Source organism: Globicephala melas, chromosome 9, assembly GCF_963455315.2.
Source record: "Globicephala melas chromosome 9, mGloMel1.2, whole genome shotgun sequence".
NCBI classification, from domain to species: domain Eukaryota; kingdom Metazoa; phylum Chordata; class Mammalia; order Artiodactyla; family Delphinidae; genus Globicephala; species Globicephala melas.
This window is the reverse complement of record NC_083322.1, coordinates 31,721,823-31,743,854: the sequence shown is the minus strand read 5'-3', so window position 1 is coordinate 31,743,854 and position 22,032 is coordinate 31,721,823. Positions and strand designations below refer to the sequence as shown.

The 22,032-nt window shown below is 36.7% G+C and overlaps 1 protein-coding gene across 1 annotated transcript in view; it reads left to right on the top strand.

Moving 5' to 3' along the window:
- The window catches only part of CFTR (CF transmembrane conductance regulator), a 197,576-nt gene that overhangs the window by 162,914 nt on the left and 12,630 nt on the right, over positions 1-22,032 (top strand). The window contains exons 26-27 of the mRNA XM_060304940.1: positions 10,651-10,806; positions 20,298-20,387. Of these exons, the coding sequence (XP_060160923.1) occupies positions 10,651-10,806; positions 20,298-20,387 (246 nt within the window). The remainder of the gene's footprint in view (positions 1-10,650; positions 10,807-20,297; positions 20,388-22,032) is intronic.

The window sequence follows — 22,032 nt, the reverse complement described above, 5'->3', positions numbered from 1 at the left end:
GTAGAAGAGTGAGGGTAGAATTCTAACTGTAAAGGCTTAGGGAATGGGTGATTCCTAAATTGAGGGGTTATATAGAACACCAATGTTGGTGGTGGGAGAGAGAAAGCAAGAACATCTGTCTAACAGGATGGGTATATAGAGGGATTTGCCTTTGTCCTGTAGGAGTAGTTGGGGGTTTTTTTTGTTTGTTTTGTTTTGTTTCTTGAGACAGGAGGAAAGGAGATAAGTGGAGTTAAAGAGAAGTGGAGTTAAAGAGAATCATTGAGCAAAAAGTTGGAAAACTGAAGGTGTTCTTATTAGACTGCCTTAATATTTTAAGTCAACTTCCAAAATCATTGAAGTTGAGTAGTGTCAGTTCTCTGATTTTGTTCTTCTCCTTCAATAATGTGTTGACTGTTCTTTTGCATCTCCATGTAAACTTTAGAATCAGTTTGCCATATACACAAAATAACTTGCTGGGATTTTGACTGGGATTGCACTGAATCTATAGATCAAGTTGAGAAGAACCAACATCTTGACAATATTGAGTCTTCCTATCCATGAACATGGAATATCTCTCCACTTGTTTAATTTTTCTTCGATTTAATTCATCACTTTTTGTAGTTTTTCTCATCCTGATCTTGTGTATATTTTTTTAGATTTATACCTAAGTATTTCATTTTGGGGAGTGCTAATGTAAATTGTATTTTGTTTTTAATTTAAAATTCCACTTGTTCATTGCTGGTATGTAGGAAAGCAGTTGACTTATGTATATTAACCTTGTATCTTGCAATCTTCCTATAGTCACTTATTAGTTCCAGGAGTTTTAGTATTGATCCTTTTGCACTCTCTACATAGATGATAACATCATCTGTGAACAAAAACAGTTTTATTTTGTTCTTCTCAATCTGTATGCCTTTTATTTCCTTTTCTTGTCTTGCATTAGCTAAGATTAGGATGCTGAAAGCAGTTGTAAGAGGGGGCATTCTTGCCTTGATGTTGATCTTAGTGGGAAAGCTTCACATTTTTCATCATTCAGTAATAATAGCTGTAGGGTTTTTGCAGAGGTTCTTTATCAAGTTGATGACCTTTCCCTCTATTCCTACTTTGCTAAGAGTTTTTATCAGGCATTGATGGTGGATTTTGTCAAAGACTTTTTCTGCATCTGTTGATATGGCCTTATTATTTTTCTTGCCCATTGATATGATGGATTGTATTAATTGATTTTCAAATGTTGAACCAACCCTGCATATCTGGGATAAATCCCACTTGGTCATGGTGTATAATTCTCTTTATACATTGTTGGATTTCACTTGTTAATTTTTTAAAGCATTTTGCATCTATGTTCATGATCATGATCTGTAATGTCTAGTTTTGGTATTATGGCAATGCTGGTTTCATAGAATGATTTAGGATGTATCCCTTTTGCTTCTGTCTTCTGAATGAGATTGTAGAAAATTGGTAGAAATTCTACTTTAGGTGATTTGTAGAATTCACCAGTGAATCTATCTGGGATTGGTGCTTTCCAATTTGGAAGGTTATTAATTATCAATTCAATTTCTTTAAAAAGTATATGCCTATTCAGATTGTCTATTTCTTCTTATGTGTTTTGGCAGATTGTATCTTTTAAGGAATTTGTTCATTTCATCTAAGTTATCAAACTAGTGGGCATAGAGTTGTTCATAGTATTTCTTTACTATTAATAATATGTATTAAGAGATGTAGTGACTTGCCCCCTTTCATTTCTTTAAAAAAAATTTTAATTGAAATATAGTTGACATACAATATTATGTAAGGTTCAGGTGTACTACATAGTGATTTGACATCTGCATACATTATGAAATGGTCACCACAATAAGTCTAGTAAGCATTCATCCCCATACAAAGTTATTACAATATTAACCACATTCCTTATGCTAAATAAGGTAAATATTCTTTCATTTTGATGTTAGTAATTTGTGTCATCTCCTTATTTTCTTAGTTAGCCTGGCTAGAAACTTATAAAATGTAATGATCTTTTCAGAGAACCAGTTTTTAGTTTCATTGATTTTCCCTACCAATTTCCTATTTTCAATTGGTTGATTCTTCTGTAATTGTTATTTATTTATTTTTCTTCTGCCTAATTTGGATTTAATTTAGTCTTCTTTTTCTGGTTTCCTAAGATGGAAGCTTAGATTATTGATTTTAGATATTTCTTCTTTTTTGTATTACATATTCTTTTCTATACAAGATATTTATATTATACTACAAATATATATTTTTTGTATGAGATATATTAGATATTTCTATATTAGATATTTCTTATTTTCTATAGCATTTAATATTATAAATTTCCCTCTGTACTGCTTTTGCTGCATACCACAAAATCTGATAAATTTCTTTTTTATTTTCATTTATTTGAAATCTTTTTTCCCTTGAGATTTCTTTTTTAACCTATGTGTTTTTTAATGTCCAAGTATTTGGGGATTTTCCAGCTGTCTTTCTGTTATTGATTTCTGGTTTAATTCCATCATGGTCTGAGAGCATACATTGTATGAGTTGCATTCTCTTGAATTCGTTAAATTGTGTTTTATGACCTATAATGTGATTTATCTTGGTGAATGTTCCCTGTGAGCTTGAGAATAATGTTATTTTGCTGTTGTTGGATGAAGTAGTCTATAGGTGTTAATTATATCCAATTGACTGATGATTGTATAGAGTTCAACTATATCCTTACTGATTTTCTAACTTCTGTGTCTGTCCATTTTTGATAGAGGAATATTGAAGTCTCCAACTTAATAGTGGATTCATCTATTTCTCTTTGCAGTTCTGTCAGTTTTTGCCTCATGTTATTTTGATACACTGTTAGGCATATACACATTAAAAATTATTATGTCTTTCTGGAGTATTGGCCCCTTTATCATTATATGGTACCCCTTATCTGATAATTTCTCTTGCTCTGATGTCTGCTCTGTGTAAAATTAGTTACTACAACTTTCTTTAATTAGTATTAACATGGTATATCTTTTTCTGTACTTTTAATCTATTTATATATGCCTTTACATTTAAAGTGGGTTTATTTCTTTAAAGTGAAATTAGGGAAAGACAAATACCATCTGGCTTCACTTATACATGAACTCTAAAAACAAAAAAATGAACAAATATAACAAAACAGAGAGCCATAGATACAGAGAATAAGTGGTTGCCAGAGGGGTGGGCACTGGGAGGATGAGAGAAATAGGTGAGAGAGAATAAAATTTTTTGTAGTTGCCCTAAAATTTGCAATAAATGTTTTCAACTAATCCAGGTTACCTTTAAACAACACTATAGTGCCTCACAGGTCTTGGAAGTATGTTATTATAACAAAATACAGTTGACCCCCTGAACAGAGTAGAGGTAGGGGGTGCCCACCCTCTGCACAGTCGAAAATATCTTCTTTGTTTATCCGGGACTGCTCTGTACACATGGTCCCTCTTTATCCGCAGTTCTGCATCATCTAATTCAACCAACTCTAGATATTGTAGCACTGTAGTGTTTACTATTGAAAATAATCTGCATGTAAGTGGACTTGCACAGTTCAAACCTGTGTTGTTCAAGGGTCAACTGTATTCCCACTTCCTCCCTCTTTGTCCCTTGTATTGTTGCTGCCATTCATTTTACTTATACAGAAGCATATATATAAATAGACATAATTGAATACATTGTTGCTATTATTATTTTGAACACACTACTACCTGTCAGATCAATTAAGAATAAGAAAAATAATATTTCTTATTTTACCTTCACTTATTCATTCTCTGATGCTCTTCCTTTCTTTACGTAGATCAGAATTTCTGGCTTAAATAATTTTCCTAAAGAACTTTTTAAAACACTTATTGCAAAGCTGATCTACTGGCATCAAATTCCCTTGATTTTTGTTTGAGAAACTCTTTATTTCTCCATTATCTTTTGAAGGATAATTTCACAAGGTACAGAATTCTAGCTTGGTGGTTCTTTTCTCTCAACACTTTAAATATTTCACTCCATTCTTTTTTTGCTTGCATGTTTTCTGAAGAATAGTTGAATTTAGTTCTTTTCTTTGTTCCTCTATAAGTAAGGTGGTTTTTTTCCCTCTGGCTTCTTTCAAGAATTTTTCTTTATCTCTGATTTTCTGTAGTTTGAATATAATATGCCTACATGTAGTTTTTTTGGCATTTATCCTGCTTGGTGTTCTGAACTTCCTGGACCTGTGGTTTAGTTTTTGACATTAATTTGGGGAAGTTCTGAGTCATTATTGTTTCAAATATTTTTGTTCCTTTTTCTGTTTCTTCTCCTTCTGGTATTTCCATTGGCGGTATATTATACCTTTTGTAATTGTCCCACAGTTCTTGGATATTCTGTTTTTTAGTCTTTTTCTCTTTGCTTTTTGGTTTGGAGGTTTCTGTTGTCATAGCCTCAAGCTCACAGGTTTTTTTTCCTTAGCCATGTTCAGTCTGCTGTGCCCATCATAGCCATTCTTCATTCCTGTTAAAGTGTTGTTGTTGTTTTTTATCTCTTGCATTTCTTTTTTAATTTTATTAAAATTTCATTCTCTCTGCTTACACTGTCTGTTCTTGCATGTTTTCTACTTTTTCCAGTAGAGCTCTTAGCATATTATTCATAGTTGTTTTGAATTCCTAGACTGATAATCCCAACATTTCTGGCATATCTGACTCTGGTTCTGATGCTTGCTCAATCTCTTCATACTGTGTTTTTTGCCTTTTAGCGTACATTGTAATTTTTTTTTAAAGTTTTTGGTTTTTTTTTTTTTGACATGGACCATTTTTAAAGTCTTTATTGAATTTGTTACAATATTGTTTCTGTTTTTTTGTTTTGGTTTTTTGGCCACGAAGCATATGGGATCTTAGCTCCTTCACCAGGGATCGAACTTGTACCCCCTGCATTGGAAGGCGAAGTATTAACCACTGGACTGCCAGGGAATTCCCTACCTTGTGATTTTTTTGTTGAAAGGTGGGCATGACATACTAGATAAAAGAAACTGATAATTAGGCCTTTAGTGGTGTAAGGTCTGGGGGAAAGGGAAGTGTTCTGTTGTCCTATAATTAGGTCTCAGTCTTTTATTGAGACTGTGCCCTTGAGCAGTGAACTTCACAAGTGCTTCTCAGATTTTTCTCCCCCTTAGGTGCAACAGTACACTTATGTGGGCTGGAGTTGAGTATTCTCCTTTCTTCAATCAGTTAGGTTCTAATAAAAAACCCAGTAGGTTAGGTTCTGGTAAAATAGTTTCTCTTGAAGGAGGCCTTGTTAAGAAAAACAGAATGTTCTGTAATATTATGAAATTGTGGTTTCCCACATCTTCCTGCTGGATGCACCAGAGGGTATTTCTGTGTACTTCACTGTGGGATGAACTGTGATTGAGCTCCTGGAGGTAATACTTACAAAAGTGTGGGGACCTCTCTATGAATGACCTCACTGGGAGGTTTTTACTCTCAGACTTGACCACACTGAGCCTACAGCAATTTGTTGGTTACAGTTTAGATTTCCCTACCCTCGCTCGGGTTGCTATGGAGGTTTCTGATCATGGGTTTCTGTTCCAGTAAGTTGTGATTCTGTCTGTCTCTCCACTTGTGGTGGCAGTGATTTGCCCTGTGACTTCATTTTCTGAAGGATCTAAGAAGAGTTTTGATTTTCAGTTTGCTCAGCTTTTCACTTGTTGTTAATATAGAGTGATGACACCCAAATTCCTTATATGCTGGACCAGAAACTAGAAGCTCTTGTTTTTCAATTTTTTTTGTCCCTTTGCCTGGCACATTGCCTAGCTTACTATATGTTAAATGCATGAATGAATGAATGGATTATACCTACTTCTAGGTCATATGATTGATTACAGTAGGAATTGATTCTTAAAATGTTATTTTGAGCAACTCTCTTAAGAATGTAATTTCTACTGCTTTGCCCTTAGAACCTTTAACAACATCTTACAAACTGTAACAAGATGCCCCCCCAAAAACTTCTTGCATAGTGATTAAGAAGTTGGCTCAAGTTTAGTATGGATCTTCCTTGACTTATGATGGGGTTATGTCCTATTAAACCCATCATAAGTTGAAAATATTAAGTCAAAAATGCATTTAATACACTTAATCTACTGAACATCATAGCTTAGCCTGGCCTACCTTAAACAAGCTCAGAACACTTACGTTAGCCTACAGTTGGGCAAAGTTATCTTACACAAAGCCTATTTTATAATAAAGTGTCAAATATCTCATGTACTTTATTTAATATTATACTGAGTGAAAACAGAATGGTTGTATGGTTATGGAAAGGTTGTGAGTGTATCAGTTGTTTACCCTCATAATCACATGGCTGACTGGGAGCTGCAGCTCACTGCTGCTCTCCAGCATCATGAGAGAGTAGCATACCACATATCACTAGCCCAGGAAAAGATCAAAATTCAGAATTCAAAGTATAGTTTCTACTGAATGCATATTGCTTTTGCATCATTGTAAAGTCAGAAAATTGTAAGTCAAACCATCTTAAGTCAGGGACCATCTGTATATTATTTCTATTATCCAAAAGTCCTGCAATCTTAACTGTGGTCTAATTCATCTTCTTAAAAGAGAGAGAAAAAACATTTGAAAAGGACCTAAATGGGCATTTCTTGTTTAATTTTTAGTGAATTTCAGTGTTCTTGGTTCTATGGTATGTCTGAGTCCATTCAGACTGCTATAACAAAATATCATAGGCTTCATGACTTATAAACAACAAAATTTATTTCTCACAATTCTGGAGTCTGGGAAGTCCAAGATCATGGCCCCACAGGTTCAGTGTCTGATGAGAGCCCACTTCATCATAGGTGTCTGTCTTCTCACTGTAACCTCACATGGTGGAAGGGACAAGGGATTTCTCTGGGGCCTCTTTTATAAGTGCACTAATCCCATTCATGAAGGCTCCACCCTCATGACCAAATCACCTCCCATTGGCCCTACCTCCTAATACTGTCACATTGGGGGTTAGGATTTCAACATATGAATTTAGGAGAGACACAAATATTCAGCCTATAGCATGGTGAAAAGATGAAAAAAATCAATATTTTGTGCATAAAAATGATTCAATATTCATATTAAAACACTTTGTTCATAGAAATTACTTTAGTGAAGAGATGTCCTATTACTTTCTTGGCTCTTAATTTAGGCCTTTACTTCACAGAACCTGTGCTTTAAATTTTATTTTCAACGCATGAGAAATGTAGAAAGTATTTTATAACTTTAACTTAAAAACAGTAACTTAAAAAAACCTTATTTTTCTTTTCAGTCTCAAATAGTTTTTTCTTAAAAGCTTTTGATTTTTGCCTAAATTTTTAACATCACCTTCCCCTAACTAGAATATCTCTTCCTTTTTTTCCTTTTCTCTTTCCTCTCAAAATACAGGCTGTGATTTTAATCTGGAGCTAGGTCTTTCATGATAAACCTAGATTTAACAAAATGCCTCAGATAATATATTGTATATATTACAGTACTGGATAGTTCTCTGATTAAATAGATATTGAATCAGACTTCAAGGTCTGTTCTTTTGGGTGAGCTTATCTGCTCTCTCCATTTGTAGTCTCTTTAAAATACTAAGATGCCACAAACAATTCAAACAATATCAAGGGCTCAGATCATAGCAGCATAAGTGCCTAGTATCTATTTGATTTGTTAAACACATATGGAATTCTGTCTTATACTGGTTTTATAAGGAGCATAGTCTCAAGAACTTATTATGTTAGGAATTATGTTTTATTAATAATAAACAGATTAATAACATATAAAAGTTACAATTATTATAACTCTGGGGATCCAAATTTCATTTGATTTGGCATCTTGATTTCTGGAGACTAAAGGAGATAAAAAATAATTACAACAGGTTTCAATCTGTTGCAGTATTAAAATGGTGAATAAGACACTCTGAAAAGAATGTACTGAGACTGTTCTAGTCATGGTACAATGCAATTACAGCTAGCACCAAACTCAACACTGTTTAACTTTCCACATAACATTTTGATTTATCTTGATCCAAAGTTCTCAAAGAGGAGGTACACTGAAGTTACTAGAAAACATTGACTTGGAATTAAGATCTATCTTAAAAGCTTATTTGCGGGAAGTACTCTGGCCTTATTCAACAGATCACTGAGAAGCCTGGAAAAACAAATCCTGGAAAAGAATTATTATGTGCCAATTATATAAACAACAGAAGACTTTGTTATGTATGAACCAATTAGATTCCGCGCTGTTGAAAACCGTGTGTGGCATAATGCAATGCCAGCAGTTCAACAATATAAGGAAACCAGAGCGATAGCTAAAAACTTTAAAGCTAAGGATTTACAAATTGCCTCTGAATCCGGTTTTATCCCAACATAAAACCTGTGTTCTCTAAACATTCAATATTTGCTTCTTAAGGAAAAGGAATGTAGTCATTTATCCTAATCATTAGAATCCTGGCTAATGATTTAAGAGTCTGAAACTCAAGGAACTTTTCATCAAAAGTGCTTGATATGACTTTAGAGCAGATCACTTCCTGCTCTTGAACTTGCCTTTGCTTCTCTTTCCTCATGCCTCATCTACACAGGGCATACTCAGATTGCTTATACAAAGCCTTACTGTTGTGTTTGGAAAATCATGATGTGTGGTGAATGTGTTTGTACAACATGGGCTGATTCAGAAATAGAAGTGTGCATATGAAATTCCACAAGATTTTTAAATTAAGAGTTGATCTGGTAATTGACCAAAATTGACTCTATCCATTTATTTATTAGATCTACTAAATAAGTTTATTCATTCATCTACCCTCCCTCCCTTCCTCCCCTCCTTCCTTCCTTCCTTCCCTCTATCTACCCACCTGCTCACCCACCTATCTGTCTGTCTGTCCATCCATCCATTCAGCCTTCCATCTGACTGTCTCTCAGTCAATCCAAATAAGTTTTTATTGAGTATTTATGTGAGCCAACCACTATGCCAGGTGATGAGAATTCAGTGGAAAACAAGATAGATTACCCTGCCCTTTTTGAACTTATATTCTTTGGGTGAATACAAGCAATAATCAAGGAAAGAATAAATAAAATAATTACCAATTGTGATTAGTAGTATGAAGAACCTCAACAGGGTGTTATGTATAACCTGTTGTTTATCTGATTTTCTCAGTTGTCTCAGAAAACAAACATGTGAAACTCCCATTATAGGGCTCTTATGATAGACAGAAAGACAATTGTGTAACTTTTGTTTAATCAGCTTACCTAAAGGCCTAGTTTACTTCCAGCTTCCTAATCAGTATTCAATAAGTTATTATTGTGGGTTTCTGTACACTCTCAAGCATTTATTGTGGTCTGTAACTAGTTCTGGTTTAGAAACTGTTACTAGTCTGTAATAAGTATAGAAAGTGAGAGTAAGCATTTAGAAATTCATTTTTATTTTCTACTTTTTAAAGTACTGATGGTGGATTGGAAACTAAAACACAAAGCAAAACTGTCCTTTACCACAAATAGTGTAAAAAGCACGATTTACAAGACCATTTGTTCAGCTCTCTTGTAAAAAGGCCAAATGATAAAAAAGAAATAGCAATAATGTAAGGGGAAAGAAAGAAACATTCAGTGCCACTAAATGTCGAGCGCTTTATTCAGGGTTTAGTTAATGACTGCAGAAATGTTCTGTCCCACTCACAGCATCTTCCTCTAAGAGCTGGGTCTGGGCTGGCATCAGAACACAGAGTCAGCTCCCTGTGGGGCACATGAGGCACCTCTTCTCTCCTTGCAGTGCACAGCCTTCTCACTTCCGTGCTGTGTTCTTACAGTCTTTAAGGAACAAGACTAGTTTTTTCTTTTCCTTAATATCCCTTTTGCTTCCTAAAATTCTCTTCTTGCCAATCAGAATGGATATAAAAAGTTGATTTGACAACTGTCCATGTGCTTATCCACTGAGGAGTGGTAAGGCCCAACCTGCCTTCTGTGAGAATGTGAACTTATTCTTTATTTTAGGCCTAAACTTGATGCTCGCTTATTTTACTATGGCAGTATCTAAATATTAGAACCGTTGCAGATTTATTAATTTTCAAACTCATATTCATGTTTGGAACTAGATCAAGCTACAGGTCTCTGCTTCTGGCTTGAGCCCATTCTCAAAAATTAGTGCATTAACAGGGAGATCAGCTCGGTGCTTTGTGATAGCCTGGAGGGGTGGGATAAGGAGGGTGGGAGGGAGGGAGACGCAAGAGGGAAGAGATGTGGGAACATATGTATATGTATAACTGATTCACTTTGTTATAAAGCAGAAACTAACACACCATTGTAAAGCAATTATACCCCAATAAAGATGTTAAAAAAAAATTAGTGCATTAAGACACTGTATCTTTGTTTTCTTCCATGCAAAATGGGCATTTTCAACCTTTTTGCTGTTAGTAAAGGTCAGTAATAAATGAACCCAGCATCAGGGGTCCAATCTGTTATGGCCAGTTTCTATATTGTCTTCCAGGGTTGCTCTGTTCCAGATCAATTTTGGTCAGAATTTGAAGTGTGCAAAAAGGTTTGAATGAATAAGTGAAACTTCCCCTGGTGATGATTTAAAAAACAACAACAGCAACAAGAAAACGGTTCCAGTGGGGTTTTTTATTAATGTATAATATCAGATTACATTTATGGTATTGTATCTATCTGTCACAGGAGTAATTCCATCACTGATATTCTAGGTGGGCCTCTTGGGAAGAACTGGATCAGGGAAGAGCACTTTGTTACTGGCTTTTTTGAGACTGCTGAACACCAAAGGAGAAATCCAGATAGATGGTGTGTCTTGGGATTCAGTAACTTTGCAACAGTGGAGGAAAGCCTTTGGAGTCCTACCACAGGTAAGCCAGAAAGACTTAGCTAGTAAAAAAAATGACTAAGTACAGTGTTCCCTTTATTTGACACTTGCACTCAAGAAATTCACATTTCCCTGCAAAATATATTCCCTATGTATCGCTGTCTTTTTTTTTTCTGCAATGCAGCCTTTTCATAGGGAGAGAAACTACTTCTAGAAGTTTGGGATTCTCTGACATACAGTTATCGAACTATTAATAGTTTTGATAGCTTTTTCCGGAAGACGTAAACCACAGCAGGAGCATGGGGCTTTTGTTTTTATCAACTTTTTGTTTCTGCTTCAGTGGTCTGAGCTCCAAGTTAGCAATCACAGCAGGTTGAGAAATGCTTTGCAAGATATAAAAGATGCTGCTGAAATAACAAACACTTGGAAGCATGAAGTAGTGGAATTGAAAATAAAAAGTGTAATGATTGGTTTTTTGTTCTTTGAAAAGAATGAACCATGTCAGAGTAATCTGTAGCTTTTTTTTTTTTTAATGTCACTCTTTGATTTGGGTCACAAAGGATCTTCATTCTCACTGGCTTAGTATCATTCTATCTGTGTTATTGTGCAAGAGGACTTTTTAATTATGAGAGAAATAGCAACAGTTCCATTTTTAAATGATCTTAATGGAAACTAAAGAATGTCTTTACTGGGACCAAATCTGAAAGGCATGGGCTGTATATCTACTGGTGTTTGTTCTCATCTCTATGGATATAGTTGCTGGTTTAATATCTTTGTTCCCCTTATACTAATGGGCACTGAATCCTTTCTACTACCATGGTCCTAACAATTCTCTACTTTTAACACAAAATTAAAATGCCAGGAGCATCTCCAGGTAGATGCTACAGGCTACAAATCTAGCCTGAGAAAACAGCTTGTATGTCTTGATAGATTACCTCTGTGGAACATTTGCTCCTTTCATCTAGTGAGGCACTAAATATTGTAACTGCTAGACTGATGCTTTTAATTCATTTGTCTAAACTTTGTCATGTTGCCAGAAGCTTCATCAAAAGCTTTTTCAAAAGTTCAGCTTTGGTTGAACTTTTGAAAAACAGTATTGTTTCTTCAGAAAGAAAAAAGGGATTGTCAGAGGGTCTGAAGATAAAGAAACACTGGGAATACAAGTATCCCGAGGTGACAACATTAGGCAAGATAACAATGTTGAAGAGCATGGGATAGAATTTGGTTTTCCGAGATGCACTGCCGTTCAGTTGACTCTATTTTCTGATCCCATTTTAAACTACAGTAGTGAAACTTTTGTTCTTTTTTGTTGTTCTTGTTTATACAAATCCGCCCATTAGAATAAGCAAAGCTCTAAGAAATAATTTCAGTTTCATTGAGAATCCTTTAGTTTATCTGCCATGTGATGAAAAGATTTTTGTTTTATTGTATGTTCTACTTAGGAACCCAAATATGCAAAACGTAGAGGAAAACCAAGTAGCTAGAATTATGAAAATTCTTTATCTTGCCTCTCTGCCAACATGAATCTTCCAAACTTGCCTTTTCCCTCTTCTATGGCATCAAGTTTTTTATAAACTAAACAAGAAATACTTTGAGCTACGCCTTTAAAACTGTGTAATCGTGCTAATAAAAATGCTTCTCATTGTACATGTTTATGACCCTGGTTTCTGGGACTGTCTTCCGGTATCACAAGGATGTCTGTAGACAGAAGGTACTATTTCTTGTACAGTGACATCTTGAGAACGTTAAGTGAATGCCCAAGAAAGAGAGAAAGAGGGTAAACTCCTCAGACCTTTTTAACATCCAAACCAAGAGTTGCTTTTATTTTCCCAACTTTCCTTTGAAAGTTCAAATTAAGTAATTTTTTTCCTTTTCTGGAGTTTGATCTTTAAAAAGCAGAAAGAAGAAATTAAAAATCCAGGAACTATTTTTGTTTGCTTTTCCATCTTTTGTTTTCCCTTCCGTCTTTCTGACCTTGCAAGAGTTTCCCCAAGACCTCTGACATTGAGATAGCAGAGATCTCTAGGTCAATTAATCACTTGTTTTCAGACACATGAAACAGGAACTTTGAACAAGAAACTTCCCTCTCCCTCATAGTGATCCCGAGACATCAGCTGTGGAATCACATGATGTCATTAGTTTCGGCAAATTCTTGCAGTTTGTGTGTGTGTGTGTGTGTGTGTGCGTGTGTGTGTGTGTGTATTTGTGTGTTCTTCCCTCCTGCAGCTAGAAAGCAATCTTAGAGAAGGTACCAGCGTGGAAAACAGGACATTGTGTACATTTCAAGGTGGAGCCTTCTTTAATTTGTTCTACTCTACCTCTCAGCTCTGAGAGCGTGGACAAGACGGTGAGGCCTATAGTCAGAGTCCCATTGGCTTAGGCAATTGAACACCAAGACTTAAAATTGTTCATTCGCCTTGAATCTTGTTAATCACTTAATTCATGAAAAACAGAAAAATAAGTTTAAATTTATTTTAAAGCCTCAATTACAAATTTGAAAGGCTGCAAACTATAATTGGGGAGTGACTAGGCCTATTCCTGCAATAAGACTTTATGATCTGAAAATAATCCATACCTGCATACGACTTCCCCCAGAGCTGGAGCCTCTTTTGCTATCAGGGATATCAGATAGGGCCAAGTCATGTATCTGTAGAGCTGAACAATGGAACTGTGAGTGCAGCAGTTCACATTCAATTTCACAATGATTAACAATTGAATAATTAGTTATTAAACTACTTCCATATGCTTTAAATGATAATACGTACCATAGGTTCCATACTTATGTAAAAGATACTGAGGTCCCAATCCCACCCATGAGCTTTCAGTGGGAGCTCATCGCCTTAAGTCAGCGATCAGAGGAAGAAGCCAAAATGATAAATTAAGCATAGGTAATTAAGTATAGTGTTGGAGTGCCGTGGGTAATGATGAGCAAGAATCCAGCTCCACGCTCCGTCATTGCTACTTCCACCACAGAACTGTAGCCTTCCTTCTTTTACCCCCACTGCTGTGCTTTTCTCACCTTATTCTTTGGAATTCTCTATTACATGTTGCACACAGATTAAACTTTTTACAGTAGCATTCCAACTCTGTGATTTGCCAAGTCAAAAACCTTCTAAGACACCCCTTTCTTCACTGAATAACATCCAGATTCTTCCATTTGTGGGTTAGGTCCCTGATAATCTGGTCCCAACGCAACCTGTCCAGTCAGATCCACCACTCCTCATACCTGGGCACCTTTAAGTTTCAGTCAAGCTGGACTTACTGTGCCGTGAGATATACCTCACTTTTCTCGCTCATTTCCTCTGTCCACGCACTTCCTCTGTCTGAGATGATCTTCCTTCACTGGAGTCACTTTGGCATCTCAGACGTTAAACTCTGCCAGATGGCCTCTTCTGACTCCCTTTCCCTGTTAACCTTGACTCTAACCCCAGCTCTCCACTCCCACATCCCAGTCCCAGATGGGATCTAGAACTTTGTTTACAAATCTCTCCTGGTACTTCTCTATGTCTTATATTGGAATTATCTGTGTATTTATTTAATTTCCACTCAGTATTATAAACACTTTGTAGACATTACTAGTTAAGGAAGCAAGACGTAAAGACAAAATCATCAACAATCAAAGAAATCTAGCAAGAAGAATAGAGTAGCAATGCTAAATTAAACATAGATTTTTTTTTTCCCTTACTGATTTTTCTGTGTCTTATATAGCACATACAGTAGGTTACATGGTAGGAATTCAAGATGTATATTTTTCTGCTGAGTCACTAAATGCTTGCTCTCTTTTACAAGAGGCTGTGGTTCTACCAGTGTCTGGGTTTTCTTGCCATATAAACTTATGCAATTTATTTAATTTCTCCGAGCCTCAATTTCCTTGTCTGTAAAATGTGTATAATGGTAGTAACTACTTCATTGGGGTTTTATGAGGATTAAATGAGTAAAGGAATAAATAACTGGAAGTACTTAAAATACTCCCTGGCATGTAGCAATTACAACACACTGTGTTATGCTGGTTGTTACTATTTTTTAGAGTTCCTTAAGGGTAGAGGAGCATGTCTCTTTCATCTTTGTATTGACAAATGAGTATTGACAGTTTCACAAAGAAGATGATGATGGAGGTGGGCCTTAAAGGGTCATAAAATGTGTAGGTTTTAGAAGGGTTGGGGGCAGGGAGCTGTGGAGAGGATATTCTAGGATCCTAGACATGGATATTGTAAACAGCTACAGAGGTGGAACTAGAAAGAGCTGTGGGGACAAAATGGGCAGAGGAGGCCACCTGTTACGGAGCATTAGGAGGAAGAGGGAAAGACTTCACTAGTACTAAAGTGGTCGAGGAGTGGGTTGAGTCTTCTTGAGCTGGAAGGAGGGTAGGAAAAGAGCAGCCAAAGGGTATGCTGCGGCTGGCTGTGTGTGGACAGAGGACTTCAGCAGGCAGGATGGGAAGCAGGGAGATGGGCTCAGAAACTCTCTAGCTGTGATGTGGTGAGAGCCTGGACTAAAGTGAAGAGGGCAGTGGGCATTGGGCGTGGAGTGCCGAATTCAAGGGAGAAACGAAAAATAACTAGTATGGACATTAGTGCAACACAATTGTACTATTTCTGAGCCTAACCATTTGAAATTTGTGATAATTTGGCCAGATCTGAAAATCATTTTTTAATGCTATTTCTGAGAAAGTGTGTATTAAAACGTAGTGTAAAAGGTCGTGAAACATTAAATGACTTTACAGAAACAAAAATCTGAACACGTTACATGCAGTCAATTTACCTACAAATAAATGATACGTACATCAAAATTTTAAAGTTATTCTCAAGTTGTTATCAAGCTTAAACATTTTTGACTCATAAAATTCACCTTGTTTTTCTTCCTAGATGTTCCTAAAAGCAAAGCAGCATTTATTTTTAGACATTCTGTAATCCAACCTTAGGATCGCGATTTGTTCATATTGATGAATTTTTATTGTACAAATTCAATGTATAATAAAGTTTTGCAAACATTGCCAAAAGGCAAGATCACAGACACTTTGTTGCTTATAAACATTTGGGCCACATTTTAATAAAACTATACACTGTATATGTATGTATATACATATTATGTATATATATATATTTTTCCCACCCTTCTGAGCCAAAACAAAGCAACACTGTATACTTAAGGATAAGGAGTCATTCCTCCCACTTATTTAATTTATACTACACTCAATAACCGCAGAAGACAAATGCTTTTTTGTTTTTCATCTGACCTCCAAGGCTAAAGCATAATGCCTGTTGCTGTGATGCGTGGCCAGCCCTGAACGCCCCACACAGGCTCAGCCATCGCCACTGACCTGAGCGGTTGAGGAGTCAGCTTCAGGGAAGAGATGAGTCAGGTGGCGAACAATGGTGCTCTCTTTGTTCTTCCTTGAGCCCCAAGAATTGTTTTTGTAGCATACATACGTGATGACATTACATAAATATCAAATATTTGCACATCCTAATTTTCCCACCGGTGAACAGTTTCTTGAAAGAGAGGTAGAAGATCATTGTGATATATAATTTCCAGCGTATTTTTTGCTGCACAATCAGACTGTGCCTCCTTGGCCAAACCATATAACTTCTTAGGACCCTGGCTGTTTCATCTGTACACCAGGAAAAGGACGTAGGTGACCTCCAAGGACCTCTCAGCTTTAGAGATGAGTTTGTAGAAACACTGTTCCCAGTAGTATAGAAAACAATGGGACACCCACTGGCACCCCTCAAAGCAAATGAGTGCCAGGTACTATTTGTCAGACAAGAATGGAATGTTTGATTAGTTGTATGAAACTGAATTTTAACTGAACCAGTTCCTTCACTTAATTTTTCTTTAAAGTTAAAATTAAAGTATTATTTTAATGCTAGACAATAAACTGTAAACAAAAGACCTATAGAATTTCGGAATGGTATCAAATCCACTGCATCTAAAATTTTTGGATGTCTAGTTTCAACAAAAACTTTCTTCCAGTGTAATTTTGAATATGTATCTATTTTAAATAAAATTAATATATAGTATATTGCCATACATTTATTACATATAAATTATCAGGCTACTGTGAAAAAAGTTAGGCATACCATTTCTCAAGCAATTACAAACATCAAGGTTTTAATGGGCTGTTAGTACTATTCATTTAAACACTCTGGGTTGTGGTAGCTATTCTTTCAAAAGGAAGAAAAATAGTATGTGCTGAACTGTGACTATGATGTTTCATAGTTTTACTTCTTATGTTCACATCAGCCCATTTATTTATTCAGGCAGTGTTTACTGAGCATATACTATGTAAAGCCTGTGTGCTAATGACAGGGTACACAGCAAAGTTATGGTCTAGGAGAGGAGATAGACATTAAAAACAAAATGCTCATAAATGCGTATGTAATTTTAATATTCACTATAAGCCGTATCCTACTGGACGACCTTATTCGATGTTAAGAAGCAAGAGAGATTCTCTGAGGAAGTGACATTGAACTTGAGACCTGAAGGATGTAGTTGGCCATAGGAAGAAGGTAGGGGATGAGATTCCCAGGCAGGGAGGATAGAATGTGAGAAGTGAACTGAGGAAGTAAAAGAAACCCAGGTGGCTGGAGGCTGGAGTGAAAAAGGGAGTGGAGTAGCCAGGGACACTAAATGAGACAGACGAAGTGCAAGAGGTTGCATCATGCAGGGTCTGTAGGCCATCTTATGGGTTTTACATTTTACTCTGAATGTAACGGAAGGCCGCTGACAGTTTTTTTAAAAGGTTAATGACATGATGCAACTTATACTTGTGGTGATTACTTTGGTTGCTAAATGAGAGTGGACTGGGAGGGAGGCAAGAGTGAAAGGAAGGAAACCAATTAGGAGGTTCTTACAGTGTTCAGAGAAAGATACCGGTGGCTTGAACTATGTGGTGGCCATAGAGATGGAGAAACAAATGGATTTGAGATACATTGGGGAAAACAATCCACAGGACTGATGATTGGTTCCTTTTGGGAGGATCAGGAAGAAAGAAAAGTCATAGTTGACTCCAAGGTTTGTGGATTGATAAAACGAAGGTGCCATCTATCAAAATGGGAAAGCCCGAAGTGAGAGAAGATTTGAGAAGAAAGGTAGCATCTCCCCATTTTACAATAACACTAAGGCTCAAAGATATTGGGTTCCTGTTCACAGGTATACCTACCAGGCCAGAGCTGCATTGCCACAGCATCTTAGGAAGGCACCTTGCCTTTATAACTTCTGTGTCTGCTTTGATGTTATGACACCTTTGGCCTCTACACAGTCCTCCAGAATAATGGCCTTTTCCATTTGGCCAAAGTAAAATTTCCTATTGTGCTCTTCCATTGGATGTGTTAAGTCTCTTTGAAAGTTACAAGGACACTGTAACCCATATAAAAACCTTCAAGTCAGATCCTGAATAGGAACAGGAAGCTGAAATCTCCACTCCCAGTGCAGGAACTGAGCCCGTGACCAGAGGGATGGATAGCAGTGCTTGGATTATGACTATGCTGCTGAGCACTGATGGGCTTTTTATGGACCCAATGGGCTGCACCTGCTCAACCTTTAATCTTTCTTGAGCTCCAGATAGGAATAAAAACTGGTCTGCCCAGGACTTGAGGCATTTTGCTATGGTTATGAGGAGCACAGGTTTGGAGACAAACACTATTAGGTTTGAATTCCAGCTCCATAACTACTAGCTAAGTAACCCTGGGCAAGTCACTTAACTTCTCCCAGCTGTGATTTCTTCATGTACAATAAGATCTATTTCATTAGGCTGATATGAAGATAAAAAGATATAACACATGTAAAGAGCCTTGCCAGGCACACGGTAAGCCTGCCATAGACCGGAGCTCTGTGTTCTGGCCTCTGAGTTCCCGGTGGAGATAACTTCAGTGAAGTAATACATTGGCTTATACTTGGTAAACCCTCACAGTTGTTATTTCCTATGTTTCTCAATAATGCTAGAAGCTTTTATATAAAGAAACATAATATTAAAAGAAAACATGTGAAAAACAGTAAATGGCAAAATTCCATTGGCAAGCCTTTGAACTTTAGATACCAAATAAACCTAATTGCTTCAATAATACATTGACTGGCGTTCTCAGAGCCACTTCTTATTTAATTCTCTTTAGTTTATCAGAATCTCCTGATAGCACACTTTGTCTGCTCTCTTTAGCTTATTTGGACATTACTTTCATTTACCTGGAAGCTTGGAGGAGGATGTACAAATATATCCATCATCTCTTATGAGTCATATATTTGTCTCTTATATTCACTTCTGTAAAGCAGTGGAAGCATCCCTTAGGAACGTGATTTGATGCAGATTAAGAAATACCAGCATAAGTCTTGTTGCCTTCTCCAGAGGGTTCCTGTGATATTTGGCCACAACTTTGTTCTTTAAGCCATAAATTATGCCCCGGGGACTGAGGTTTCTAATGTGACTGTCCTTGAACTTGGCTGCCATGGTGAGGATACTCTCCTTCTGCCTGAGAGGCACAGACACCATTCATCTGGGGCTGACTTACCTTGTGCAGTTCCTCACAGACCAGTTGGGCACTGAGCATTCTCTCTTAGCCTAAGGCAATTAATGAAAACTAAAGCTTCAAAGAATTTAGTTCTCAATTCTCCTGACTGGATGTTATTAACCAAAGGCAAAAGAAAAATGGTAAAGAAAAAAATTTTCTGAATGTTACATCAAAAGTATTTTTCAGTTCACCCATGTGTACAGAGAGAGAGAGACCTAAATATTATCTTTATTGTTGCATCAGCATTTCCCAGTGAGACAGTGATTTTCTTTAAAAAAAATTTTTTATTCATATAGGCAGACCTAAGTAGACAGTGATGTAGCAAGTAGGGGGGATAGCTGTGCAATGCTCCTTACAGGAAATTTGATTGTCATTTTGCTACCTCAGCAGGATCCAGCTCATCTGCCTCCCTTCCCTTCTGTGTCATACATTCAGTTAAACAAATATTTGATTCTCATTCTTTCACTGATTTCTAAGTCGTGACACTTTCCTGTGTCTGTCTGGTTGTATAAGTAGAAGTGTGCCTTGGTTTATAGACCATATGAATATATGTGTTTGAGTGTCTGTAAATTCATAGAGTTTCAGAATCCCTGAGGAAGCTAGGATCATAAAAGAAATCCAGGGAAAATATATGTACAAAATAGGAATTTCTTCTAACAAGTTAATTATAACTCATAAACTTATAATTTTTAACTTTAATTTTATATTTGTTCATAGTAAGGAATATTACTAGGAATAAAAAAAATTAATTTCCCACAACTTATAGTGATCTCAGTTTCTTTATTCTAAGGACATTGTGATTAGATAAGTGTTAACAAGGGGCTTCAAATGTAGCTGTAATATTTTATTTCTTAAAAATATACAAAGCAAATATGATAAAAATTTAAGAAAACTGGATGGTAAGTACATGGATGTTTGTTGTGCTATTTCTTTAAATATTTTTTTCTGTTTGGAATATTTCACAATAAATGAGGGAAATATACAAAGTTTTTTAGGTTATTCATGCTTTCCTCTTTTTTTATTGATATAGAAAGTATTCATCTTTTATGGCACATTTAGAAAAAACCTGGATCCTTATGGGCAGTGGAGTGATCAAGAAATATGGAAAGTTGCTGATGAGGTAAGGCATGCTCACTGAAGTAATTCTGAAAAAGGTTGCTCATACACACGAGTGGTTATCACAGCTGAGATGATTTTATACACTTTTGTGCATGTATGTGCATGTGTGTGTGGATAACTTAAAAATGGAAAACTCTAATACACCTCGAGCACCAAGTGTTTTGGATTAGACCTAGCCCTTTCCTCAGTAGTAAGTTTCCAACTCTCAGGCCCCAGAGATAGTATACTCTGGCCTTCTTCCCAAATGCGCATCCCTGAGACATGAACTAGGAGAGACCCAGACACCTACAGCACACCAGGATTATTCCCGATACAGAGGAGCATCTGTCCACACCATCTCATCTACTCCCTGTCTAGGTTCTGAAACTTTCCCAGCATAAGAAGGAGGCTTTGGTTTGCCATGATATACTTCTCTGGGAAGCATAGGTTTAGCACAAAAGGTTAATGATCATCCTAGAACACCTGAAGATGGCTACAGTCTTCTCTGGAAGTCACCAGAAATCAACCGCCTTCAGAGGCTTTGGCTGTGAGCACCTCCAGCCAAAATACCACATGACGTAGATGTGGCAGACTCTATTCCCTGAGGTCATTAGGACACCATAGGAAATACATGGATTAAAATGGAATCTAAATTCCTAAATAATACCCTGTATTTACCCACCAGGTGGTTAAGGAATTTAGGGCTGGGGGAGAGCTAGAGTGGGATTCTTGGTTCCCTTAACCGACACCCTAGCTGTTAACTGATAATCCTTGAAATACAGGCGTTATATTTAAGAAAAGGAGAACATAAATTGTTCCAGTTTACTAAACTTGAGGTTTATGTCCAAAGCTCTGGATGGTGGCAGACTACAATTATGGGGCCTAAGAACATTGAGATGCAAAGGTCTTCTCAGAGAACAGCTTTATTCCACTGTCTCTGACATATTTGGTCCTTGTTGTAAAGCCCAGTTCGGTTTATCCCAAATGTTCTTTCCTTGGCTTCCTCCCTTCAGAGTAGATCTTGACAGAAGCTTTGAAATGCCTGTGAGTGTTAAACACTTACCCATTGAGTGTCTAACCTTAACATGCCCCTAATAAAATGCACTTAGATTAACCGTCTTCATTATCAAAGTTTCCTTATTACCGAACAAACAGGAGTTTTAAAGAAAACATTAACTAAATTGCAAGTGACACGTTTTAAGGTCTTTGATGTGACTTCAGAGAATGAACTATAGGAACACAGTGTGGTGGGAGAGAAACTTTGAAAGGAAGACATTAGACTTTATAAAATCTGCAAGTATTGCCAAGTCACAATAAAGTTTACAGGAAATCAGGATCATAAAAATAATCTAAAATTTTAGAAGACATGGTTAAGATTTTAAATGCCAATATGTGCAGAAATTTTGCCTGTTTAGATTTTTATTTGATCAACTCATACTTAGGTATATCTTTTTTTTTTTAATTAATTATTTATTTATTTTTGGCTGTGTTGGGTCTTCGTTTCTGTGCGAGGGCTTTCTCTAGTTGCGGCAAGCGCGGACCACTCCATCGCGGTGCACGGGCCTCTCACTATCGCGGCCTCTCCCGTTGCGGAGCACAGGCTCCGGACGCGCAGGCTCAGCGGCCATGGCTCACGGGCCTAGTTGCTCTGCGGCATGTGGGATCTT